The 25,529-nt window shown below is 59.5% G+C and overlaps 8 protein-coding genes and 1 non-coding gene across 9 annotated transcripts; 3 read left to right on the top strand and 6 right to left on the bottom strand.

Moving 5' to 3' along the window:
* Positions 1 to 794: 794 nt before the first annotated feature.
* On the bottom strand, positions 795 to 2,505 carry BXZ73DRAFT_46468 (uncharacterized protein; the record flags this gene model as incomplete). Its single annotated transcript, XM_048019700.1, has 3 exons — positions 795 to 1,325; positions 1,647 to 1,733; positions 2,413 to 2,505. Coding segments are annotated over 3 exons (711 nt in total), but the record flags the coding sequence as incomplete, so codon positions are not given.
* An 821-nt stretch (positions 2,506 to 3,326) lies between these two features.
* BXZ73DRAFT_89842 (uncharacterized protein) lies at positions 3,327 to 4,294 on the bottom strand (the record flags this gene model as incomplete). The annotated part of the gene is made up of 5 exons (XM_048025407.1): positions 3,327 to 3,821; positions 3,881 to 3,911; positions 4,009 to 4,106; positions 4,155 to 4,213; positions 4,267 to 4,294. 5 exons carry the CDS (start codon positions 4,292 to 4,294, stop codon positions 3,327 to 3,329), a joined length of 711 nt encoding a protein of 236 aa, XP_047878216.1.
* A 223-nt stretch (positions 4,295 to 4,517) lies between these two features.
* On the top strand, positions 4,518 to 5,874 carry BXZ73DRAFT_77365 (ARM repeat-containing protein; the record flags this gene model as incomplete). Its single annotated transcript, XM_048022653.1, has 6 exons — positions 4,518 to 4,668; positions 4,723 to 4,856; positions 4,924 to 5,102; positions 5,168 to 5,398; positions 5,507 to 5,738; positions 5,806 to 5,874. The coding sequence occupies 6 exons, from the start codon at positions 4,518 to 4,520 to the stop codon at positions 5,872 to 5,874; spliced, it is 996 nt and encodes a 331-aa protein (XP_047878215.1).
* Positions 5,875 to 6,593: 719 nt separating this feature from the next.
* Positions 6,594 to 11,361, bottom strand: BXZ73DRAFT_89840 (Sec1-like protein; the record flags this gene model as incomplete). The annotated part of the gene is made up of 18 exons (XM_048025406.1): positions 6,594 to 6,732; positions 6,784 to 6,977; positions 7,048 to 7,125; positions 7,181 to 7,501; positions 7,568 to 7,854; positions 8,054 to 8,212; positions 8,280 to 8,297; positions 8,948 to 9,087; positions 9,152 to 9,307; positions 9,364 to 9,602; positions 9,661 to 9,819; positions 9,872 to 10,187; positions 10,229 to 10,449; positions 10,504 to 10,569; positions 10,599 to 10,715; positions 10,865 to 10,944; positions 11,012 to 11,207; positions 11,272 to 11,361. The coding sequence occupies 18 exons, from the start codon at positions 11,359 to 11,361 to the stop codon at positions 6,594 to 6,596; spliced, it is 2,976 nt and encodes a 991-aa protein (XP_047878214.1).
* An 898-nt stretch (positions 11,362 to 12,259) lies between these two features.
* Positions 12,260 to 13,169, bottom strand: BXZ73DRAFT_46444 (opioid growth factor receptor conserved region-domain-containing protein; the record flags this gene model as incomplete). Its single annotated transcript, XM_048019694.1, has 4 exons — positions 12,260 to 12,582; positions 12,642 to 12,856; positions 12,908 to 12,961; positions 13,015 to 13,169. 4 exons carry the CDS (start codon positions 13,167 to 13,169, stop codon positions 12,260 to 12,262), a joined length of 747 nt encoding a protein of 248 aa, XP_047878213.1.
* A 278-nt stretch (positions 13,170 to 13,447) lies between these two features.
* Positions 13,448 to 14,968, top strand: BXZ73DRAFT_77362 (uncharacterized protein; the record flags this gene model as incomplete). Its single annotated transcript, XM_048022652.1, has 6 exons — positions 13,448 to 13,516; positions 13,578 to 13,724; positions 13,779 to 13,799; positions 13,853 to 14,041; positions 14,091 to 14,768; positions 14,825 to 14,968. 6 exons carry the CDS (start codon positions 13,448 to 13,450, stop codon positions 14,966 to 14,968), a joined length of 1,248 nt encoding a protein of 415 aa, XP_047878212.1.
* A 375-nt stretch (positions 14,969 to 15,343) lies between these two features.
* On the top strand, positions 15,344 to 15,414 carry BXZ73DRAFT_t96. Its single transcript has one exon. It is a non-coding gene; the product is annotated as a tRNA-Gly (tRNA).
* A 469-nt stretch (positions 15,415 to 15,883) lies between these two features.
* Positions 15,884 to 19,485, bottom strand: BXZ73DRAFT_101162 (uncharacterized protein; the record flags this gene model as incomplete). Its single annotated transcript, XM_048014809.1, has 13 exons — positions 15,884 to 15,896; positions 15,947 to 15,992; positions 16,049 to 16,569; positions 16,627 to 16,741; positions 16,794 to 16,875; positions 16,911 to 17,122; positions 17,146 to 17,490; positions 17,545 to 18,187; positions 18,246 to 18,381; positions 18,437 to 18,902; positions 18,965 to 19,041; positions 19,150 to 19,286; positions 19,363 to 19,485. The coding sequence occupies 13 exons, from the start codon at positions 19,483 to 19,485 to the stop codon at positions 15,884 to 15,886; spliced, it is 2,916 nt and encodes a 971-aa protein (XP_047878211.1).
* Positions 19,486 to 23,137: 3,652 nt separating this feature from the next.
* On the bottom strand, positions 23,138 to 24,591 carry BXZ73DRAFT_101161 (aquaporin; the record flags this gene model as incomplete). The annotated part of the gene is made up of 7 exons (XM_048014808.1): positions 23,138 to 23,222; positions 23,290 to 23,416; positions 23,475 to 23,685; positions 23,742 to 23,780; positions 23,832 to 24,119; positions 24,239 to 24,359; positions 24,422 to 24,591. The coding sequence occupies 7 exons, from the start codon at positions 24,589 to 24,591 to the stop codon at positions 23,138 to 23,140; spliced, it is 1,041 nt and encodes a 346-aa protein (XP_047878210.1).
* Positions 24,592 to 25,529: the final 938 nt, after the last annotated feature.

The following is a 25,529-nucleotide window of genomic DNA, read 5'->3' as shown; positions in this document are numbered from 1 at the left end:
GAGGGTATCAGAGGGTGTCGCGCGTCGCGGGGGGTTGACGCGGGGGCGGGGAAACGGGAGCGTGTTGATAAGAGCTGGAATCTGGACGGCGGGTGAAGTGACGGGCGGGTGGCGGGTCGGAACAGTGGTCGAGGCAGGCGGGGCAGAGACTTGGACACGATGCTGCGCGGCTTCGAATTCGGTGGCGAACCGTCCCCGCTCGGGACCCTGCCCTGCGCGGCTCATCCCGGGGGCTGAGCTGTGACAGGGAAGCCTGCACAGAGGGCATGACGGTACCCAACGGGGAGCTCTCTCGCCAGCGCCAGGCGGGCTCGCTGCCGTTTAGCCTCCTGGAGCGAGCGAGGTCGCTGTTGGCTCACGGCCTGTCGCCGTCCCACATCTTCGAAGCCGGGGCGGAGACACACCGAGGAAGTGAACGGCGTGGAGCGAGAACTGAAGGTGGTCTTGCCTGCACACGAGAGGGAAGGACGTCTGCAGATCCACCGGCGAGGACAGCGAACTGGGAGCGCGGGCCATGCGGGCCCGCGAAAAAGCCCCGTTCGAGCGTGTGTGCCGTGCGGACAAGCGAGCGGACGTGGGGACCGCTAAGATCGCGCCCTGTGCGAGCAGCCTGCCATCGGGGAAGGGTGCAGTCGAGAGCCGCGGAAGCGAAGAGTGGGACGTGGCCAACTTTCAAAGAGAAGGCGCCCATCATGGAAATTCCCATGGCCGCTCGGACCGACTGATCTTCCGAGAGCGCTCCTCCCGTTCCTTGCTCCACAGCTCGTAAACATGCCGGCAGTCGAGTCCGCCAATCAGTGCCCTACCAATTGATCTCCGCGACTACTCCTCGTCGAACACAACGCCCTCAGCTCAATCGACAGCTGCCTCGTCGGCGCGTCCTTCGGGCTCCCGCCGTCGACGAACGCCGAGTGCGGGCTGAGCCGCGCGACGCCGCCCTCCTCCGAGTCGTAGCACTTGATCAACACCACCTCCTCCCGCCGCATCCCGCCCAGGTACCAGAACTGGGGCCGCGCGCTGTACTTGACCGAGAACGTCGCGCCCTCCTGGCCCGGGTACACGTACTTGACCGGCACCAGCTGCCCCGCGCTCTCGTCCAGCGTGCGCCAGTCCCCCACCGCGAGCGGCCGGTGCGCGACCGCGTGCGCGATCGGCCGCCAGACGTTGATCAGCCGCGTCCACCCCCAGAGGAGCCGCGGCGCGTCCGCGCCCAGCAGCTGGTGCACGCGCTCCAAAGGCCGGGGGAGAAGAGAGGACGTACGACTGGTCTGCGCGAGGAGCCCTCCCGCGTTCGTTTGACAGTGCCGTCTTTCTCGGCGTGGCGTCTGCAATGCAGCTGGCGTCAGCGCCCGTTCTCATGCTTCCTCGGGTGTGCTTATTCCCGCAGGCGCGCGTTGCCGCGCCGTTCGATGATTCTGTCCGGGGCGCTCGCGCAGAAGCCCTTCGAAGTTCGGAGGCCTACATAGCCGACGCGCGAGCGCGCCTCCTCCAAGAGCATACGAGCAAACGGGCGGAACTCGATGAAGGAAGAAAAAAAACAAGAAGGTTCGGCGACAACGCAGGGCGCGGCGGATCCACGCAGTGAACGCCGCGCCCTACGCCGCCGCACGCCGGACCCTCCGCGCGTCCGAGCCGCAAACCACCACGCATCGCAGTACGGTGTGGTCGAACACGACGACCCTCTTCGCTCCCGTCGCCTTCCGGAGGAGCTCCGCAGTCTCGGGGTAGTACACCTAGGCTCGATCATCCAGCCGTTCTCGTCGTGACCTCCTCTAACTCGCGGGCCCGTTGTGAACTTGTATCTGCCGCTCCTGCACATGCGAATCGCGATGCTCAACTTGCTCTCCGGGTGACGGGTCCAGGAGATGTGGCATTCAAATAATGAAACAGCTTAAAGTACAGTAGCTTTTCTGTTAAATTCAATGTACAATGATCTAGGTACTGTGCGGACAGCCGTGGAATGCGCCGACAGCGGCATGGGCATCCGAAGTGGTGTGTGAGGTCGACCCTTGTAAACCAGAAACGTTGGGCAGACTCATGGGTGAGGAGCAGTGTTCCCTGGCAGCTCCCGAGATTTCAGAGAGCAGAGAGCTTCCAGATCTGGCTGGAGAGTGGGGTATTGTAAACGCGACACGGGAGAGAGAGTCGAGCATCGCGGGCGACAGACCCGAGACGCCTGTGCGCGACCGGCCGCACGCGCGCGCACCGCGGGGGCTCGCGCGCGAGCTCGCGCACAGGGCTTGGGGAGGGCGGCGTACCCAACAAGCCCGTTTGGGCGGGGGAGTGGAGCGAAGGGAGGGCATCCATCACGTGATTGCCTTTATGGGTCTCCTGCGAGGCTCCCTACGAGTTTGACCAGCCGTTAGAGGAGGTCACGACGAGAACGGCTGGATGATCGAGCCTATAGTACACCGTCCGGACGCGCGCGTCGTCGTCGAACGCGGTCTCGGCGCTCGGCGCCCGCGCGAACGCGAACCCGTGCACGTCGAGCGCGAACGCGAACTCGCCCTCGCGCCCCCGCGTCCTTCCCGAGGTTGTGCTCGGGCATGCCCTGCGGCGGCGTCGCGTAGATGTACCGGTACGCGGGCACGTCGCGCGGGGTGGGGGGTGGTGCGGTTTCCATTTCTTCTTCAAGGGTCTCTTCGGCTTTCTGTCGGCAGCGGGGGGGAAAGGCAAGGCGGACCGACGGCGTTCGCTCACGACGATGGTCGGGCTGAGGAGGGGCGCAGAGTGAGCTACTTATGGCTGTTTGCGGGTGCTCCCAGTGACGCCGTTTCGCGAGAGGGTTGCGTGATTGCGTGAGATGAGGTCACGTTATACGAACTTCAATGGCGAGGGGTCGAGCTTTCTGGGATCCTCGTGCGGCGCACGGCGATGTGGGGGTTTTGTATTTTGAGATGGGACAGGCTTCGTCAGATGGGCAATCCGTGTTGTACATCCCCAACTGCCAGCGTTGCATGAGTTCACGGAATCGGAGAGCTTCGATCTCAACAGGTCGGGGACACCCGTCATGACCAAGGCACTGGCGCGGGAAGTCGTACTCAAGGCAGATGGGTCATCCCACCCTCACGTGTACAACTTGTGCTGACTTATTTCAGAGGTTCCTGTTGCCCAGATTCTGAATGACAGCAGTCTGGCGACATGCTCGCAACCTCTGAGTTGTACATATGTGCCACTCACCGAAGCGACGTACGAGCAGAAGTTCTCCAAGAAAAGTGTGGGATGCTTGCGATCGAGCACTGACGCGCCTGTCAAGATGCATGGAGACGGAGCAGAAGCAATACACATCGCAAGACGGCAAAAAAGAAACAATCGTACGCGTACGATCACTCGCTCATCTCCTCGTCCCCGTCCCCGTCCCCGTCCCCGTCCTCGCCCTCCACCGCCTCCGCGTCCGCCTCCTCGGGCTCCTGCGCCTCCTCCGTCACCTCGCCCGTCTCCGCCGCCCACCACATCCTCAGCCCGACGCGGAACGTGACGAGGCGCTCCCCGACGAGCTTCAGCAGCTGCGTCTGCTCCGCCGCGAGCGTCTTCCCCGCCTCGCACACCGTGTGCGGCACGTCGAGCGTCGGCACGCCGCGCTCCATGCGCGTGCGCAGCCCGAGCCGCCGCAGCTGCGGCTCCTCGCTGTGCGGGAACGGCTCCGGCGGGTCCGCGTGCCGCTGCAGGACGGGCCCGGCGGGGAGAACGACGGTGCGGGCGGCGACGTTCCCCGCGCGCGCGAAGTCCGCCTGCCGGAAGTCCGCGAACCACGCGCGCACCTCGGCGGGGGGCGAGTCCGTGAAGAGGAGCCCGACCTGGCCTTTGATGTGCGCGGCGAGCTTGGAGAGCCGGGGCGGTGCTCGGACGCGGGGGTGGTGCCCAGGGCGATGGCCATGACGGCTCCGCGACCGAAGAATATCCGCGCGGAGCTGGGCAAGAGGTTGTGCGGGGGGAAACGGGGCAGGAGAGGAGGGCGTGGACGGTGTGAGGAGATGGGGTGGGGGTGGGACGGGCGAAGGGACGTACTCTTTCCAGAGTTTGCGCACCGTCTTCAGATGCGAATTCCGCATGTTGCCGACCTCGAAGAGCCAGCAATACTGCCATTTATCGGCATTTTCTTGCACCTGACGCTGTTAAAGATGGGAGGAACTAACGTGATTATCTGTGCGTACCTCTTGCAGAAGCGCGTTTTTGTGTTCCCTCCCCTTCTTCGCGACCTTCGTCAAAGATACTGTGTACTCTGTGAGCCATCTTGACTCTTGCCCACACTTTGAGTCCGCTCACCGATCTTAGAGCGTTTTGACCTTGGCATAATGGGCCAATATGGGATGTGAGGGGGGCGTAAAGGAAGGTGAGGAAGAGATCAAGTCAGGCCCAAACAGGCGACTGTTTTGCGGAGGACGAGCGCGAAGAAGCGCCCGCCCCGATCGAGGCCGCTCTGGATCTAATCTTTCAAAATTTCCCTCATAAGCACCGCGTCTCTCTTGATCTAATCTATAATCTCTCCTCCCTCCCCTTCCTTCACCTCCGTCCCCATGGTGGCTGAAGCCGACCCGTCCACGCTCTCTGCGCTCGAGGCCGCACTCCTTAACGCCTCTGGAGACGTGCCCCTCCACAACCGCTTCCGTGCGCTCTTCACCCTCAAAGCGCTCAAGAACGAGGACGCAGTACGTATCATCTCCAAAGGTGTGTTCACTCATGCTTCTCGAACGGACATATCTGAAGCGTCTCATCTGGCAGGTTTCGCGGACGAGAGTGCACTCCTCAAACATGAGCTCGCGTACTGCCTGGGACAAATGAAGAACACTACCGCGCTCCCCGTGCTCGAGTCCGTGCTTTCAAACGAGCGCGAGGATCCCATGGTCCGCCACGAGGTTCGTAAGTCACGTCTCCCTCTTCTCCTCGCATTGCATGCGACGTTCCGAACCCGCACCTCCACAGGCCGCTGAAGCCCTAGGCGCGATCTCCGCGGCGTCGTCCACGGGCGTGCTCGAGCGGTACCTGCACGACCCCGAACGCTGCGTGCGCGAGACCTGCGAGATCGCGCTCGCCAAGATCGCCTGGGACCACTCCCCCGAGGGCGAGCAGCACCAGCAGACCACCGCGGCCGCCGCGCAGCAGTGCGTCGTTCCTCCCCCCATCTCTCCCTCCACGCACCTCCCTCACCCCCGCCGGCGCACGGCAGGGCGTACACCTCGATCGACCCGGCCCCGCCGACGTCGCGCCTGCTCGCGGGCAAGGCCGCGCCCGCGGACGCGGCGGCGGAGCACATCGCGGCCCTGCGCGCCGCGCTGAACGACGCCGCGGCGCCGCTGTTCGAGCGCTACCGCGCCATGTTCGCGCTGCGCAACATCGGCACGCCCGCCGCGGTCGACGCGCTCGCGTCCGGGTTCGCGGACGACAGCGCGCTGTTCAAGTGCGTCTTTTTCTTCTTCTTTCCTCCCTCCCCTGGGTCCGGTGGTCTCCAGCGCGTTGACGTGCCCCCCACCCCCGTTCCCTTTGCGCGTCCGTGGGTGCGTCGCAGGCACGAGATCGCGTTCGTGTTCGGGCAGCTGCTGTCGACCCACTCGGTCCCCGCGCTCCTCGCCGTCCTCCAGGACGCGCGCGAGTCGGACATGGTCCGGCACGAGGCCGCGGAGGCTCTCGGGGGGATCGCGACCCCCGACGTGCTCCCGCACCTGAAGGAGTGGATGCAGCGGCCGGACGCGCCGCGCGTCGTGCGCGAGAGCTGCCAGGTTGCGATCGACATGTGGGAGGTGCGTGCCTCCGTGCGTGTCCTTGTGTGTAGCGCTTCGTGCTGATGCGTGGGCGGGTGGGACGCAGTACGAGAACTCGGGCGAGTTCCAGTACGCCAATGGGCTCGACGGCGCGGCTCAAGCCGTCGGTGCGTGAGTGGGGCCATAGAAATGAAAGGACTGTTGGTGCTTGTATTTTTATAACTAATGCAGACATTTGTATCGATCATGCGGCACCTCGATGGATGACAGATTCTTTCTTCCAAATGCACACAACCACTGCGATACGCGAAGTCCAGAAGTACTTGGGGCGGACAATCAAGCCTGAGGTTGGGCCGGAGGAGCACAAGGAGATCTTGGGTGCGTATGCAGACCTGCGCATAGCGCAAGTACCGCCACGGAAGTCGAAACTTTGCCGTATACGTGTCTATCTGTTGCACTTAAGTAGGAGATTGGAACAGCAGGGTCCACTGGTTTTACGCCACTCGTATCTAAGTGACGAGCACAGCACGAACTGAAGAAGTCGAAGACAACCCACATGCACCCTCCGTGCGCTGAGCCTTCGGACTTTCCGCCGTCATCTTCCGTAGATATCTTCGGCATTGATGCAGCGTCAGCTTGCGGCCGCACTATTCTCAACGGCCTTTAGAGAAAACATCCAATTGAGGCATGTACATAACCGACCAGGGTCTCTCAGGGCACATTCGTCGCTGAGCTATTGTTTTCAATGGGAGCGTCATTGATTTGACGAGTCTTGCGATGACTCCTGGATATTTGTTGTATACTGCCGCGAGAAAACTCCACGATGATGCGAAACGAATGCCATGCCATAGAAAACAGTGCAGTGCGTAGACAACCCAACGATACATAACGTGTTTACATGAGCTTGCCGTTCGTGTAGGCGCTGGTGGGGGATGAGTGTCCACCAGTCTTCTTCAACGCCTTGCGCGTCGCGAAGAGGAGGCTGTCCACGAGAGACGCCACAGTGAGCACTCCACCGACGATTGCGCATGTCCTAACGATGAATGGTCAGCGGGAAGGATGAACGAAGGATGCTGCGACTCACGATGTGAGGAAATGTGCGAAAGACTGGCGAGTCTCGGTGTGGCGGATGAGGATGGGGGAGATTTCGTAGTTGAAGAACGTGCCGGGGATACCTCCGTTGCCGTGCGCGAGATGGAGGCCCTCCGATGTGCTATCTGACGGACCCTTGTCGAGGTCGCGTTCGAAGTGGGTGGCACTGTATTGGTGCGTGTTTACCTGCAATGCCGAGTATAGTCAGGATCTAGTGTTTGGCCCTCTGAGAAGAGGTAAACACGGAGCCACGTACCGACTTGCCGTCGAGAGTCTCGAACTGTGTTGAGACGACCTTGAGGAAGTACTGGAACATGTACTGTTGCTTGATCGTCTGTGTGCCGATGTCAATACTCCCGTGCGCATTTCACGAATGAGACACGACGCACCCTGCCCTGTGTGTTATCCAATGGGTTCGCTGAAATACCTAGACGCTCCTTGAGGTTTTTGCCGAGCTTCGCCTTGTTCAGGTCGTACTCGTCGTCGCCCTCGAACGCCAGGTGGTGGATCGTGTGCGTGAAGTCATGTCGGTTTCCGTCTGTACGGAGGTACGGCACGAGTTCGTAAAGGTTGATCGCGCTGGTGCGGAACGAGCGACCAGGGGAGAGGTGGATGTTGCCGACGACCTTGTTCACGCGAACACGGCCAGCGATGTTGCATCCCTCGTGTGCCTGATCCTTCAGCTTTTCTGCCCAACCCTCCTTGACGCACTACATCAAAGTCCTGAAATTAGACCCCGCCCAACACGAAGCATGTACACAGAGAGAGGTACGCACCTGCTCAATAGAATCCGGCCTATTGAAGCTCCATCCCCGGTTCACGTACGCCTGCCGCACATCCTCACAACTGTTGCAGCATCCGTTCGCAGGTTCAACACCACCGTAGCAAGACCCACAGTAGCCGCCCTGGCGCTGCTCGTTGATCTTGTCAAGGTCGTTCTGGAGCTCCGTTATGACCGAGTTCGGCACCGCGACACCCCTCTCGTCCAGCCGGGTCTTGAGGATGTTGTGCGTCACGTCCGACTGCGTCTCCCCGCTGATGTCCATGACATCCAGACTGAGGACTGCGAACAAGACCAGAATTAGCGATCCGGCCTCGCGGGTCGGGTCGCGGACTTTCTTCGCCGCCGGCAATATGGGTGTAGAAAGCCAAAGTTGGGACGATCGGTGGCTTTCGTGCAGCATGCCCACATCCGTCCGCCCGCACCCACACCCGTGCGCAGGGAAAGAAAGAGAGTGAGAGACGAAGGTGACGGGACTCACGGTAGCACGGCACGCGCGGGTAGGTGATGTTCATGTTGACCGTAAGCTTCTCGCCGCGACTCCGGTCGACGATGATGGAGGTGTCGACCGCGACGCGGCGGTAATCGATGAATTCAACGGTTGTGAACGAGAAGATGATGGCCGCGGCAATGAGGGTCACTGTCGGATGCAGGGACAGCAGGAGATGAGGAAAGGGCGAGGAATTCGGATGGGGTGGGAAGCTCACATAGCGCGCCAGTACGGTCTTGACCTTGACGTCCTCCATCGTCTGTGCGACGCGTCAACGCTCTGCATGCCGACCTTGGTGCGCATATAGTCGCCCTAAGGAAGCACGATACTGACCTTTCCGAAGGCGTCGACGCCCTTAAGGCCGCTGAGGAACCCTTCGCCATGGTGCGGCGGTGTCCTAGGACGGTAAACCAGAGGCGGGGCCGGGAATGAAAGAAGGAGAGTGAGAGGCCTGTGCCCGCGTGCGGCGGCGGCGGAGGGTGGTGGGCGGAGTGTGGGTGGTCGTAACGGGAACGGCAGAGTACTTGATGAGCAGGCCCAGGGCGCGAAAGTGAGACGCGGTGACCGGACGGGTGACGTGTCACCACATGACCAGAGTCGTCGAACGGAAGTCGGCGCGCGTGCGCGATCATGCGCTGCGTTCACGGTCTCGCCTCGGTCTGTCCGACCATCTTCCAGATATTAGCCGTATGTCCTACCGTACACGACTGCTACCATACGCCCAGTGTCCCTATACCGCGCGCCGACATCCCGCCGAGCACGCGCACTATGGCTGAGCCGCGATGCGATCCACTCCCTGCTTCACCTTCCCGAGCAGACTCCTCACGCCCTCTTTGATGCCCTCGGTCTGCAAGCTAACACCCTCCCCGCTTGTCCGGTACACACCAGGAGCAGCCCCACCAAGACTGACATTTACTCCGCCGAGGTTCAGGTTCAGTGATGGCATGTTGCTGGACGACCCAGGAGGTGGCTCATGCACCGAGGCGGGGAAGTTGACCGCAGCCGTGCGGACCATTTCCAAGAAGCTTCGGACGTGCGATGTAAGTCCACGCGGGAGGACTAGAAATGCTGGAAGAAGACGAAGCTTACCTCGAAGAGTTGTGTACGCATGTTCCACCGAGTAGGAGACGTGTCCCCGCGGCAGCTGACGGGCCACCCGAGGATGCCTCTTGGTTCAGCATGGCGACCACGCGTGCCTCTTCGTACGTGGCACCGCCGATCATGAAGATGATGACGTCTCCGGGGCTGTTGATGCATGGATTTAGAATCGTCGGATGAGCTGCACATGTCAGAGGCCATACCGCTGCAATCCGGCATTCGGACCTGCTCCATCCAAGAAAGGATGAGTGGTGTCACGGAGCCGGCCTTTGAAGAGGTTCTCTAGAGTTTGCGAGAGGTGTGGTGTGTGCTGCATATACACGTTCTCGACCCCTTTGAGCCCCTTCAGTGCTGACCGTCCTTTAGCGAAGAGTGCTTCGGCCGAAAATAGGTCCTCCTGTCGCTGATCCGAGCCTGCGATGTTCAGCAGGACATACACCAACTGCGATGATCGCGAGTAAGTATCAAAGACGTTAGAGTTTAGATGCATTAAATCTCACCTTCGCATCTTCCCTTGAGACACCATTCTCGAGCATCAGATTAACGAGCGATGCGACGTTCTGCGCTTGCGTCTTCTGATATCGCAGCGCATAGAGAATTACGAGTCTGAGCTTATTCCATGGTTGGATTGCTGGATTCGTGATCAATGCTTGTACGTTCTGTCCAGTCACGCATCAGTGGTTGCATGGATGCTGCCGTCGCAATACTCACCCGGAGATCAGCTCCGCTCCCAGTCGCTAATCCTTGCTCGATCTCCCCAAGCTCCAGAAGCTTGTCACGCTCCACCAGCCGACTAAGCTCGCCCACAATAGCGACGTGTTTGCTGACATTTCCACCGAGCTTGCGGAACTCCGGATACTCCTCAACGAAACGCTTCATGTCCGAGATGGACTGGATAGAAGACGGGTTGTTCGCCAATGAATGTGACTGGTACGACTGTACGTATGACTTTAGCCCCGTGCCGAGGTCACCAAAAGTCGCCAGATGATGCGCCTGGAAGAACGGGTCCGTGATGTCGTGAGTGTGACTTCCTACGCATATAGTGAGGACAACGGTCGCATCGAGTACGAGGGGATATTCAATACCTTGAGTTCTGGGCGAATATCTGGCACAATGCTGAGGTCCACACGACCATTCTGAATGTTGAGCAGTTCGTGAACCATTGCCTGGTACGTCCATTGCGACAGCATCGGTGTGACTGGGTCGTTTCTCCGGTCCAAGATGAGTAGCAGAGGAGGCACCTGGGTCAAGCGGAAGTCGAACAACTGCGACTCAGTTTGTACTCGATGCTGTACTCGTAGAGGATGTCAGCCATTTTCCGCACTGGTTTGTCTAGACACTGCCTGGATCTCGACACCCAGCTTCTTCGCCATAGGACTGGACTTCTCATACCGAATGACCGGTTTCTTCTTCAGACTCAATAGCACTGCGGAAAGACCTGTAGAGCCAGCTCGAGTGCTTTGGGATCCCAAGTGTTGGCATTGTTGCCGTACAGAGGTCTTGATGCAGAGGGTGAGTGGTTGAGGGAAAAGAGAGAAGGAGACCGGGGCGTAATCTGCGAAGTATTCCTTGAGAATACGCATAAGGGACGTTTCTGTACACCGGAGGAACATGTGTGGGAGAATGTTTGGGAAGAGACTGTCACGAACACACCACCGTATGGAGGGGGGAGAGGACAGCGAAGAGGATGGGAAGGACACTAACCTGTATTTCGCGTACAACCTCGTACTCATCGACGTCCGCTAATCGCTCGATTGCTGTTTTGCTCAAAATGTTGCTGAAGTCTTCATTACGGGCAATCCGAATGTGTTCAGCGATGGACGCGGGAGGGAAACAAGCTGGCTTACTGACAGAGATAGTAATCCCCATACTTGGGCTCGCGGAGTTCGGCGGCCAGTGCGTCGAAGCTGTCTTCGCTAGGTTGTAGGAAGCAGACGCATTTCATGTGTGCCATGCGATCGCGTTTCTTGTTGTCTATTTTGTCTGTGAGGTAGACCTGGTGCGACAAGAGAATGGACTGGGTGGCTGAGAGGGAGACAATAGGTGTCTGTGGAGGAGGGTGACCCATGCATGTTAGGAACATCGATGACACAAGAGCGCTGCGCACGCACTGTATGGTTATCTAGCAATAACACCTTCATTGTCGACGGTGTGGACACCATCTTGGTTATGTACGTCTCGACCGCCTTCACGACGTCCATCTTGAAGGATGCGTCGAACTGGCCAGAATACTATCGTGCCTAGACTGCTTGTAATGATCCAGGATGCGTATGGCCACGAGAGGAACAGAGGACGCGAGAGGAGAGGGTGAGTGGGAAGATGAAGGGACTGCGGCGAAGACGCGTTCTGCTGTCCCTGGCCAAGCCGAAGCGGTGGCCGCGCCGCGCGCTCCGGCCAGCACTCATGTGCATGACGTCGCGTTTCCCGCCCGTCTTCTTGCTTTTATCCACCATCGTCGAGTTCCATGGCGTAGCTCCCCTCTCAAAATCTGCTACACTCTCCGCATCCTATGATGACCGCTCCCGAAGGGTCCAAACCGCATCTCTTCATGCAGGAGGAGCTTCAGCGGGCGCTGTCCGAACAGTCTTTCGGCATCACTTCCTACGAAATCCTCCAATCTTCACAGCTGAAGGCGACCTCAAGTGTTCTACTACTAGAGAGTGATACAGTCCTCGTAACACTCACAGGAAAGGTTTCCAAGTACGTCCCCGGATTGTTGCAAGTATTGAAAGCCGAGTGCTCATTCATTTTAGATTGAGAGTCCCGCCGAAAAGTCCTCGGAGTCGGACCTCGAGTCTGGTATTGCCTTTGAAACCCTCGAGCAACTTTTGCAATCCTTGAGCCCGATGTATGAGCGGCGAGAAGGAGCGTGCTTATAGCCAAACTGAGCACGCTCACGGACGATGTATAATGGGATGGCATAAGGTGGGTGCCACCATACTACTATGTGGTAAGGTCGGAGCCAAGTCCTCGTTTTGCTTTGGCTGATTGCGCGGAGTAGGCGGTCGTGAATTGTTGCTCTATAATACATGCCTCTCTCCCGCGTATTCTCTGGTATGTATACTGTCACGTCATCTAGACTCCGTAAAGTCTGCAAATTCAATCACCCTCTAATTCGGGAAGCTTTCCCGTCTCCTTCCGCTTCTGCAACAGTCGAAGGTACACTTCTCCCGAGAACACATATCCCTGGCGCTCCCTGACTTTTTTGATCGCCATGTTGATCGACTTGCGCTCGTGTTCATCTCGAACACAGTTCGCCCACCACCTATCCATACTGTCGATCAACACACGGGTTGAGAGGTGCCCGTGCTCGCTCTGTTCCGAAAGTACAAACAACAGGAAGCCCGCGTTCCAGCGTTCGAGGCTAAACTCCGACAAGCATTTCAGGATGCGAGAAATGCGCAAGTTGTTGTGCGGGGCACCTGCAAGGATTACAAACGTTGAGAGCAAGTTGACTACTACGGTAGACTGAACCACTCACCGATTAGGTTTTGAAACCTCTCCTGCCAATTCTTTGCCGCACGGCGGACTTCGCCCGTTTCTTCCGACACCAGCTCCATGCCGTAGAAGCCGAGCATGATCTTGTATGAACGCTTGACGCGCTCTACTACAGCCGGATCGGCTTTCATGGTCTGCAGCTCATGCTCTTGGAGAGGCTGAGATGCGAAGTTCATGCCATATTCCTTGATAGGGAATCTGAAGCAAATCGTTGAAAGCTTGCGAGAAACATGAGGCCAGGAAACCTACAGCCATTGTATATATCCATGCGAGTACTCCAGCTTCTGGTAGTCCTCCTTCCACCTGAGCCCACAATTGACATACGCATCACGGACCGCAAAGGAGTTCGGACTCACTGCTCGTGCAGCTCGTCGATAAGAAGACGATCTGGCCTGCATCTGCGCATGTTAAGGTAGAACTCAAGGTTGGCGTTGAGGGATGAGTCGTCGGTGGAGTCAGGGTAGCCATTGAGGAACTCGCGCACGTCCCGAGGAACAACGGCGGCGGCCATTCTTGCAGTGTGCACGCGGACAGAGAGGGGTGGGTGCGAGGATTTGCGATTGTGAACTGGAGACACGCGGTATTTGGGGAAGGCGCGAAGCATAAAGCAAAACGCCCGAGCACGGGGAGAGACGCGTCGCAAATGAGTAAACTGAGTTTGAACTATAGTAATCGGAGATTTATATGAATCTAGTCGTGGCAAGTTCCCAGTATGTAAGCGCGCCGTCACGAACGCCACAACCGCGCCAAACGCGTCGCCGACTGTGTTCGCTCCCGGACCTCCGATCCATGCCACCATCCACCATCCCCTCCGCATCAGATGCGCTCGCGAGCCTCACGAAGGCCGCTACAGTAGCGGTGAGTCTGCAATCATTTCCTTGTGGTCAGAATGCTGGGTGGTTGAACGTCACTTTCGCAGCTCACCGCCGTACAAGGCGTTCAGGAGCAGTCAAATGCAGAACTTCTTCACCTAAGATCGGAGCGAGATGATGCGGTGAAGGCGATGCATAAAGCACAACTAGATGCAAAGGACTTAGAAGTCAGGGAGAAGGGATTGAGGACTGCAGTACGTGGGACCTTCTCAGCCTAATGCGATATTCACTGAGCACCATCCTTGTAGTTGGACAAATCAGAGTTTACAGTGAGTGCCTCATGTGAAATTGAATACCCGTGCGTGTGCTGAGAGCAGCTCAGGCGAAGCATCAGGCGGAGACCATCACGCAACTTCGAGCTGAAGTGCAACAATGGAAGACACAAGTCGCACGTCTCGAAGACTCTTCACAGCAGGAGATCGACAATTGGAAAGAACAGTATAGGCGGGCGGATCACGAGCGAGCCAGAGTCGCTCTTCGTTTGGAGGAGATTGTTGCCGGACAGCTTGCAGTGCGTCTTTCTCTGAACTATCAACGCCGTCCACCTGAACGTCTCCTAGTGGAACGCCGCTGCCGCGCACGCATACACCACCCCCTACACCCCACGCTTGCCTTACCCCGACTTGCCTGACATAGGCGAGCCCTCCACATCCTCCGGGACAAAGCGCGCCTCGACCTCCCACTCACATCGCGTCGGCACTCCCCATACCCACACCCGTCTCCCCGTCGATGATGGCTACGACTCCGCCCCCGCCCCTGTTCGCAAGTCGCGCGCACCGCCCAGCTCTAGGAGCAACGCCCACCCTGTTGAGCGCGCGCACTCCCCGCCGCCCCCGTTGCCCCCGCTTCCGCGCGGGGTCGGCACGAAGCGCAAAGACCCGTCCTCGGCCGGCACACGTGGGGCGTCGCGCAAGACGACTGCGCCCGCACGAGCGGCCGCGGCTGCCGTCGCAGTGCAACCACTGCAGATAATCAGGCGCGTCACGGCGGTCGTGGACGTGAAGCGCGAGGAGTCGGAGTCGGACCAGGGCATCGACGACGGCGAGCCCGCGTCAGGGTCGGAGTACTCGTCGGACTTTGACGAGCGGCGGTCGGCGAGCAAGCGGCGGAGGGTGTCGAGCGTGGGGGTGAAGCAGCGGCGGGCCGTGCGGGACTGGGACGCGGGGGTGCAGGCAGCGTACGTAGAGGAGGGGCCTCTTGTGGAGGACGATGAGGATGAGCTGCTCGAGAATTTGATGGTACGTCTCGTCCTCTCGAAACCCACACGGGGGTTGTGGGCTTACGCTTCCGGCAGCCCCGACGGACGCCAGGAGGCGGCGGGAAATCGCGGGCGAGCAGCGGAGCAAAGCAAGCAGGGCCCGCGAAGAAGCGTAAGCTCGATGCGGATGGTCAACCGTCCGGGCGAGCCGGCGGTTCGAAAGCCGCAAAGACGAGATAGCGCAAGGACATCGCTCACACACTATGCCCAGTGTATCATCAGAATTGGCTCGGACACGTTTTTATGATTATTCTACTGTCTCCTCGCCATGTCGTGGAAAACTGCACCAGACTGGACTCAGGCAACGGTTTCGAAGGACCTCAAACTGTCTTGAGCACCCATTCAACATAACCCTGCAGGCTCCTAGGGCGCGCAGAGTTGGTCTACAGGATGTTTTCTCGGGCGCCTCTCATTCGTTTTTCATTCCCCTTCGCTGGATGGCGGGCCAAACAGTGGGATTAAAGCGATCGGGATTGGTTGCATATGTAAGTTAGCGAACAGAACAAGGCGTTCATCCTTGCGCGTTGGATATATCACCATGTGTGCAGTGACAGCGCATTAATGGGGTAGTGGTAACCTGGGTCGTTGCCATCGACCCGCCGGGGGTTCGATTCCCCCTTAATGCATTCATTGGAAAGTCGAAACATTTTTCCACTGTCACGGGACCAAGAGTGGCTAGGACAGGTCATCCAAGATACAATATACGTATAAGACTCGATTACTTCAATGTCGAAACTGCCCCCGTGCCGCGAACCTCAGTGTGCACTTCGCATTGGGGGCCAGGGCCACGTGGTTCCTCCACCAGGTATGTGCGCTACGGCCCATACATACATGAGGTCCCATGAGCGGCCCAGCCCGTTTCAACAGTTGCTCGGCTGTAAGCACTGTTGCTCATGTGAGAGGGACTAGGTTCGACGAGAATGAACTAACGGGGCCGCTGTGAACCACCAAAATCCATGATTATGATATGCAGAGAGCGCGGTACAGTACGACAACACGAACACAACTCTCATCTTCACGACTGGTTCAGAGACAGACTCGCATAACTATTGAACGGCATCCTGCTTTCATCGATACGTTGCGTGCAGCAGATCCTCACTCCGCGACGCTGATGGAGCCTGCGAGTCGTCCCCCACCCCGAGCTCGCTGGGAGCATACCCAGAGAACTCCGGGGCGGGAGCAGTCGCCTTCAACGTCGGGTTGCCTACAAAGCCATGCGTCAGCTCGCACTTCCCAGCTCGATCACGGCGGCGCACTGACCGTTGCCGTTGTACACCCCGGGCCCGTCCGTCCTCTCGTTGATGACTTCGACCCCGTTGCGCGGCGTGGCGAACTGCCACTCCGGTGCGCTCCCGTTCGTGATCGCGAGCGGCGCCCGCTTCTGGCGGAGCCGCCGCCCACCGTCGCCCTCGCGCGAGCTGGCGCCGTGCCGACGGAGCTCAAAAAGCAGGTCCCCGTCCGCGTTGAAGATCGGGCTGCCGAGCGCGTACGCGCCCGCGCCCGCGAGGGGGAAGCAGTACTGCCACGCGCCCTCGAACGCACGCATCTCGCGGACGAGCCCATCGAGGTCGACCTTGGGCGGGAACGCCTCGACGAGGAGCATGACCGGGTCGGCGAGCGTCGCGGACAGCGCGAGCTCGGCGAATGGGACGACGTCGGGCCCGATCGCGTAGGTGGCCGGGGTGAAGACGGGGTCGTGCGAGCCGACGGTGTCAACCCTGATGGTGTTCCCGAGCGTGTGGACGGTGACGTGCGTCGACCAGCTGACGGAAGCGCGGGCGCTGTGAGGGGACGGGAGTGAGCACAGTGGGGAGATAGGGCGAGAGACGGGGCCGTACGTGTAGGTCCTCGTGTTCTGCAGCGAGACACTGAGCTCGACCTCGCCGCCGATCCTGATGCTCAGAGCGCCTTGCCTGACGGCGGTCGGAAGCTCCACATAGTTGCGGGTGACGCCTGGGGAATCCTATTAGCATCCTGGGTCAACAGAGCCGGAGCGCGAGCTCACAAGATACGCCGCGCGAGGTGTTCGTCGGGTTCGCGTTGCCGCGCGAATCGTACTGCCAGCGCTCGTCGTGCCGCCAGAGGTACTGGAGCGTGCCGTCGTCGCCAGAGGCTGGATGACCCACTCGGCCGGCCACTTCTTGCGCTGCTCGTGGCGAGCCCAGGGCACAAGCTGGAGCCCGCGGAAATCATGCTGCTCGAGCGCGTCCGCGCGCTGGGGGACGAGCGTGGTGAGCACGTTGACGCGCGCAAGGAGCGTGAGCACGCGCTCGTCCATGAACACGCGCCGCGCGATACTCAGCGTGCCGTGCGAGAAGCCGCGCGCGGCCTCGGCTTGCACCACCCAGGATGCCGACCAGTCGAGGTGGTGCGCGGGCGGGGGCGGTGTGCGGTCATGCCGAAGACGACGAGTACAGGCTGGTGTCCGACCGAGACGTGCGCCCAGTTCTTGCGCGTGACGCGCGCGGACGAGTAGACTTGGAAGTCGACGCTGGTGAGCGCGTAGGAGGAGGGGAGAGTCGCGTTCGGCTTCCAGACGGGGACGCTGGTGAGGACGTGGTAGGCCTCCCGGCAGAGGGCCGGGAAGTAGTGTTGAGTGACGTAGTGGATGGCCGCCTGGAGCTTGAGGACGGAGTGGCGGATCCCCTGCCTGTCCTGGGTGAGGTCGGCGAAAAGCGAGTACTCGTGGATGTAATCGGCGTCTGCAAAGAGCGTGAGCGGCTGAACCATAAGACACCGATGAAGTTCAGACGTACTGTGGAGATCGAGACAGATGTGGTAGAGCTCGCAGTCTTCGACGACGCCGTGCTTCTGGAAGGCCATGGTGTTCCGGTATCCGACCGAATCAAAGCCCTCCAGCTCGTGTTGCGAGCACTTTTTCAGTGGTACCTCGAAGGCGAGGCGCCACTCGCCGAAAGTAGCGGTCGCGTCGGACTCCAGGGACGGCACCCATTCGCGGAGCGTGGTGAGGACGCCGCCCTTGAGGTGAACCCACACGATCGCGCGGTTGTCGCTGAGAAGGCGGACCGTGAGCGGCTTGAACTTGGCGTCGAAGAACTTGTCGTGCGTCCACTGGCGCAGGATACCGTGCGCGCTCTTGCGGAGGGAGGCGAAATGCGCGTCGAGCGAGCCGTGTGAGAGCGCGGCGACCTGGTCGAAGCCGTACATGTGTGTGTGCCGGATCGAGTCGCGCGAGTGGTCCGGAAGGCCAACTTCCCACCCGCCGGAGGGGTGCTCAAGAGGCTTGTGGACGGTCTCCCAGCGGGTGTCGTGGGTGTATAGAACGTCGTAGTGGACGTCCTTGAGGAGGCGGAGGTACTCCTTGGTGAAGAATCGCACGAGAAGTTCCGTCTGTTCGCCGCAGAACGCGTCATCCTCGTCGAGACCGGGGAAGTGCGACTTCAAATCATGGTAGCGCGGCTCTAAGTGAGTCAAAGAACATTGAGTCACACTCCACGATATGATCAGTCGGCGAGAACGCGCCTTTGTCAAAGTCGAGCCGAAGGGTCACAGCGCGACCGTCGGCTTCGTCGGAGTACAAAACATCGACGACTAGAGCAACCTTCCAGCCCTTGAAAGAGTGAGTGATGTTCCTTCGTTCGACGAGTCAGCCTGATAGAAGCGGGACCTGGTTAATGAACCACACACCCATTGTGATCGAAACAATCAAGTTCGTCGATGTTGAAGTACATGATGAGCTCCTTGTCGCAAACGATCTCAACGGTAGGAGGCTCCAGTCCCATACGGAAGCGGCCGTACGTCCCTTGCCCGTACGACCTCGTGTTGAACTGCGCGAGGAGTCGAAGAGGCCAGTTGCCCTTCTCGCCGTTGATGCCGCGGTAGGAAAGCATGGACGACTTGAGCCAGATCGAAGTAAGATAGGTGTTGATCTGGTCGACGCTGATTCCTCGGATGGAGTTGTGGAAGAAGGCCTGAGAGAGGTCCAAGAGAGCGTAGTCGGTGATCATCATCGGGCTGTAGGGACCAAACTTGGGAGGGGAGAAGAGAACATGGTTGCCAGCTTCCTGGAGCAATTGAAGATAGCCCGCGAGGAAACGCGTGAGCTGGACGCTCCCGAATGAAACATGCGGGAAGGTAGAAAGAAGGACTGAGTCTAGAAAACATACATAGGTTGGCAAGTGCAAAGCGAATCGAATCGATTGGATGAGTACTCACTTTTGAAGTCGAGGATCAGGAGGTTGATCGTGCTCTCATATTCACTGATGAGAAGGTTGTTCCCATAGATAGAGCGGCTCTCGAAGGGGATGCGATAAGTAACCCGGAGAGGACCAGGGTACGGCGTCGATCACTGCTAACCGCATGAGCTGGGATTCATGTACTGAGCTATAATGCAAACTCACCCGCCTACAACCAAACGACTTTCATCCAGAGTGAGGTGAAGGACGGCGTTGTGGCCACAGATAAACTCCAGGACGGGCTTGCCGAAGGTGGCGTGGAAAGCGACATCGAAGGAACCGTCCAAGCTAGCAGCGCTGTACTTCACCAGGGCGTAGTTGGGTTCTGGAGATCCTCTGTTAATTCATGGACGATAGCGGTAACAACATTGGACGTACGGCTCTCTGGGCGACGCGACCCAGCATGCTCAGCGAGGCAGTGCTTCGCTGGTTATACAAAGCCTCGAGCTGAGCGTTGAGGTAGTAGATCGCATGGTGGGCGCCGTTCTCGTCAGAGCACATGATTGAGAAGGTATGGAGTATGGGGCGAGTTGGGGATTTTGTGAGAGGGTAGAGAAACAGCCGCCCTTCGTCGTGTTTATATACCTCAAAAAGGGCTCGCAGCGCACTAACCACCGGCAGGATCCTCTTTCGACATGTCCGTTCCTGCTGTCCAGTATTTTTGTCGTCTCTATACAGACACGACCGCAGTCCGGCCAGGGAAACCCCGGAACAATGGCCCTTCTATTGGTAGATCGAGACAGCTGTCACAGAGGGCAAGCATCAGAACTGCACGCGTACAAATGAACAACAGGAAGTCACGGGAATGTGCGGCAACGAGCCTTCGTATTCGTTGCCCGAGTTGAGCTTGGGAGAAATCTGGGACGCTCTGTGGCAAAGTCGGGACTAAGGACAGGGCGGGTACAACTGATGCGAGTGCCGGAATTGAGGGTCGCAGGCCGCTCCAGACCTGATGACAGGGCTACGGACGGGTCGTCGGCGGTGTGCGCCAGTTTTGGAGGCGGCGTGCGATTGCTATTTACCTGAGCTTCATGGTGGGACTGTGCCCTCCTTCAAATGACCACATGGGGTAGCTCTCCTCTCAGTACACTCGACAATGGGACTCAGCTTTGCGAGAGTGACTCCATGGTTGACCACGGATGCTTCGCGCCGAAGTAAGCTAGCGAGGAGCATTCTTGCTGTCTTACGTACCTGACAGGGGAATATACAATGGGAGGGCCATCGCAATGTTGACATTAGCTGGTGTCGGCGAATTGAACCCGGTCAGGGCTGTCCCGGGTCAAGCGCACACCTGACCACCGACATTAGCTTTACAACGTCGTTTACTACAACTGCAGCCTTTCTGTGAAGAAAGTACTCACCCTGAAATGGACCCTCTGTCAAGAGATGGATACGGCAGCATATGCACTGTGTCGCATTCTCGGAGTTTGCACGACGGCGGAATGCTTCTCCGAAGTCCACGGGATCTTGGAGCAGACACGCGATCGCCGCTCGGACTCGGTCCCGTTTGAAACGCGGGCCGAGGCGGACATCCTTAACCCCGCGTTCAGTTCTTAATTCGAGTGCTGTCTGTGTCCGGCCCTTAGCAGCTTGAGTTTGATGCTGAAGTGCGCCGAAGGCTACTGATCGTTGCAGGAGGGAATCGCTCGTGAAGACGTCAAGGATGTGATAGTGACGCTTTGCACTGGCAGACTGGTGTGTTTTTGGTGAACACGGGAGCGAGGGATCGTCCAAGGGACTCGGCTCAAGTAGGGAATGACGGCGGGCCTCTCAGGTTGGTGAGCGAGTCGGCTTCGAACGTGCGAGTTGAGAACAAGTTTCGAAGCGCTCGTCCCGTCACCTTCACCGTTCGGACCATCTCGCTGCCTGCTTCAGCCACTCTCTAACAATCAGAATGCATCTCTTGCTTTTACGGGCCCTGCCTTTCTTGACCCCTCTTCTGCCGCGCTTTTCACCGTCTTCCCCGCTCGTCGGTCCCTGACTACTCAACATGACGACCTGGGTCGTTTGTATTTATATGGTATGGTTCATGCAAACTTTATGCCGCCACCAATGGAAGGGGTCGACGGACCATTGCCGCAATACTGTCACCGGTGAACGCGTACTGGGAATCATTGGCTGGCAGTATCCCCCCAATGACCATGGAAGGTTGAAAGTCGCGACGGGCACCTACCCAGGTATGAGTTCACGCTTTTTCGCGCCCCAACGGCCGAGCAGACGTGTTTCACGGCAAGAAGTGGTCTAGTGGTCGTGCACGACGATCTCATCCCCGTCTGCCACCTTGACCCCCCTCAAATCGTGTCGGATGGTGTATGGATGCTTAAGAAATTCCCATGGGTGTAGTGTTGCAACATCTCCTGCGCCCCACCGAAGACGCATGTACTCTCTGCGACCGGAGCCTGCTTCCAGAATCCTAAGCGCAACCGCATGATCGCTGAGTCCACCCATAGGGCTTCGAGTCTCGTATACTCCCAGGTGAGCCTGTTTGTCGCTCGTTACGACCTGCCAGGAGGACAGCGCCTCACCTTCGCCCTCAGACAAGAAGAACGCAAGAGCCCGGCTTCGCGACTGTCCATCTGCATGCGCTTTCAAGAGGGTCGCAGGGGCCTCATGTCCATGCAGACGCGTTCAGACAGCCTTCCGTCGCCGGAGCGGATCGCCGTGTGCAACGGCGTTTTTCGAGGATGATACATATGTATCCAGCAAGCGGTGAGCGACTCGTCCTCGTTTTCGTCTCTCCCGTTGGCCCGACCCTTCTTGGTCCGCATGGGCTCATGTGTCCTCCACATGGGCAGCTCTCCCTTCCGTGGGTGGGCGCGCTCGTCCTCCACAAGACACACTCCCCCCAAGACCTGCACTATATGTCGGAGCAGACGGAGAGAGCGCACAGGCGATGTACACCCTCGGCGAGATCGCGGCGTGGATGTCGCCTTGGGGACCGGACACGGGAGGTTGGAAGTTGTTGGTATTGCTGGTGTGTCCGTCCCCTTGCATGTCTTGGCTGCAACACGGGACACTCCGTCACGGCTGGGGGGTCGGACCATTCGCGGCGGAAGGTTGTGGGTGCAGGATTGCAGGCTCTGTGCGCGGTCACGGGCGTGATCCGCACCACGTCTCGTAAAGAGCTACTGTACCCTCGTTCTCATACCTTGTTCGTTTGTTCGTCTGTATCCTGTTTATTGCCCTTGAGGCGGAGCCCTATGGTAGGCGGTACGTACAGCAATCCACAAAGGCGGGGAAGGCGAGCGCATACGGGGAGGATTCTCATATCGTCGTCACGGCGAATCGCTGTGGAATTGACATGGTGAGGTTCTGCGTCTTGCAAAGTCGTGAGATCGCTTGCTGATACCGCAAAATGTGTATCAGCTACAGAGACTCGAGCATCTACGTGACGAATGCGAAGACGGGCGCAGGAAAAGTTTGCCGTAGCTCCGTCACCGTATAATACTGAGGAGTGAATCCACAGCAAGCAATCCATCCCACCCAGTCAATGTCATATGTGCCGAGTTCTTAATGGTCTCGTACACACAATCCAATCGCGTTTGTCCGGGTGGACGCTTGCGCGTTGAAGTGACACACACCTCAAAAGAGGAACGTTGGATGGAAGAGCAAGATACAATTACAAGTCGGAAGGGGATGGTACAACAGGCGACGAGAGGGACCCAAAACAGAGCGAGCGGTAACACGAGAAGCGGAGAGGGGAAACCAGACTCGGGGGGAGACCAGGACGGAGCCGTACTAACGTCGGAAGCGGACCGCGGGGGGCGACGACGGGGGGTAGGGTATTACTAAGGCACGAGGGAACGTGGTGGGGAGCGTGAATACGGAGCGGGGGCGGGCGGGGCCGGCCATGCGGAGTGCAGAGGGGGAGACGCGTGTAGGCAGGGGTGTTTTTAGTGTTTTAGAGTTGACGGCGGTTGGGAGGGTGGACGAGTGGCATGCTGTGCACCGTGGCCGCTCCACAGCGATCGATCGTGGCACGCCCCCCGAGTGTTGCACCGCGGGTTGTGTGTCCCCGTCGCGAACCACCAGGGGGCGCGCCGGGAGCTTGAGCTTGAGCGTGGACGAGACGGAGTGCGCGTGGAGTTCTGATGGGCGGCCGGGACGTGCGAAAGCGGAGTGCGCGGGATCGGGGGGCGCGGGAAGGGGCGCTTCACACGGGGCTGTCGAGGCCCGCGACGACGGGCCTGCGTTCCGCGTTGGCCGCACGGGCGTGGTGCGCGCGGGCCTTCGCGTCGCTGAGGGATGGGAAAAGCGTGGTCAGGCGCGGGAGCCCGGCGCGGAGCGGGAAGTGGTTAAACTCACGGCCGGTTCAGCAGGCTCTCCGCGCCCTGGTAAAAGAATACGTCGTAGAGGAAGACTCCGGCGAGGCCGCCGAGAATGGGGGCGATGACCGGGCACCAGAGCCAGTACTGGCTGCGGAAGGTGAACACTGCGGAGCCGGCAAAGTCAGCGACCTGAACGCTCGAACGGCCACAGGGAGTACTCACCAGCACTGCCGTAGCCGACCATGGCGGTCAAAAGACGGGGACCGAGGTCACGGGCGGGGTTGATGGCGTAGCCAGTCTGCATTCCGAGAGCAGCACCGATACCGAGGATCATGATGAAGAGAACGAGCGGGGCAAGGCCGGGAGGCGGGGGACCGTTCCTGGTGTCGTTGATCGCGCAAACGACGATGAGGAGAACAGCGGTGCCAAGGAACTGCGACGACAGCATTAATGGCCTGGATTTAGGCGGATAAATCGTCACAGACTGACCTCGTCGAAGAAGCACGAAACGGAGGTCATGTAGTCAAGCTTGGCCGGAAGTGAGCGATCGCCGTCGGTTCGCAGAAAAGATCAACGTACTGCATACGTCGAGAAGAGACCAGCCGTGCCGGGGACGGTGCGGATGTGGCGGCCACCCTCAACAATGTCGATCGCGTGGATGTAGTTGGCGTAGACGATGCCGGCGCCGCAGAGACCACCCATCACCTGCGCGAAAATGTAGGCAGGGACCTTGCGCCACGGGAAGTCGCGCAAGGTGGCCATCGCGATCGTGACTGCGGGGTTGATGTGGCCGCCAGAAATACCGCCAGAAACCCAGACACCGAGCGCAGTGCCGACCGCCCAGCCGAAGTTGAGCGAGAGGTAGTCCTGTGCGATTTCGGCGTCAGTAAGGGGCGTGCGATGCGATGACGTCCCGAGAGCCGAGGCGTGCGAACCACACAATGCCTGGTCGCGCGCAAGGGAGGACGTCAGATGAGCGCACTCACCCCGTGCGGAGTTGCGACGGCGGGGTTCGCGGAGAGGACGACCTGGCAGTCGACACCAGTGCCGAAAATAATGAGGATCATGACACCGAAGAACTCAGCGGCGGGCTCCCGCAGGTACTCCCTGCGTGGTGAGAAGCGGGCTGGGTGAGAGCGAGATCGAGGAAGGAGATAAGGGGAGCTGACCTATACTTGGACCACGCGTTGGGGTGTTTTGTGTAGTGAGCGGTGAGCTCCTCCACCTCCTCGGTGCCATGGGTGAAACTCTCGATGTCCTCTTGGTGGGATCTGCCCTCCTTGGAGAGTGCGTCGCTGTCGGGGGAGATGACACGCTTGACGACGGAGCGCTGGGACATGGTGGAGAAGAGAGGAAGGGGGCAAGAGGGAAGGGGGCGGGGGAGGGAGCAGAGGCACGGGACATCGGGGAACAGGACACGGGAACTTATACGCCGGGGCAGGGGGAGATCCAGACGATCCTGGACGAATAATGGTGCGGGCTAGCGTCCCAGGCCGGAGGCCACCTCCGGGCGCGGGGACGAGACCGGGGCAGATTGAGCAGCGCGGGGCATGCGGAGCCCTAGCCGGGAGCCCCATGTGTCGTTGGTCTGCGTTCTGGACAGAGAGATTCGAAAGCGTCCCGCGCACCGGCGCGCCCACGCAGGCACACGTGATCCAGATCTGATCGTGCGCACCCGCCCGTGGGGGGCTAAACGCGCTCCGCCGCGCCCGTCCGCTCAGCTGCCTGCCTCCGTTTGGATCCCGCCAGGCCCCGCGCCCCGCGCGCGCACGGCTAGTCAGGGCCACTTTTGCTCAGTCCGACCGCGCGCCCGCCACATCATCACGTCCACGGCCAAGCCGGGACTGATCCACGCGCTCCGGCTACGGCTCCCAAGACGTAACCTCCCAGCCGTCATTCCCCAACCCATCCTCCTCAGTTTCCGCTTGCAAAATGCTGTCAATCTGTCTTCGCGGCCTGGCAACCGTTTGTGCACGCGGCAGGTCAAGCGTCGACGGTGTGCCGCATGCTTCCAACGCGGCCGTAAACTCAGAGTCAACGTCGTAGGCGGTTTACGGTGTCCATCTTCCCCGATCATCCGATGCCGACACGACCACCCGTACGTGCGTTTTACCCTTGTTGGCCGCACACTTCCCACTGAACGACAGCTCAACTCGGCTTCCGTTTCTGCGCTGTCCGTGTACGTATGCACGTCGCGTTACTACCGGACCCAGCTGTCTGCTCGCCGCACGCCGCCTCTCGCCTGCGGGTGACAATCCTTGCTCCTTCCTTACCCAA

This window comes from Epithele typhae (assembly GCF_022376455.1).
Source record: "Epithele typhae strain CBS 203.58 chromosome Unknown BXZ73scaffold_22, whole genome shotgun sequence".
Classification (NCBI taxonomy): domain Eukaryota; kingdom Fungi; phylum Basidiomycota; class Agaricomycetes; order Polyporales; family Epitheliaceae; genus Epithele; species Epithele typhae.
The sequence above is the reverse complement of the archived record's forward strand: the minus strand, read 5'-3'. Positions and strand labels throughout refer to the sequence as shown.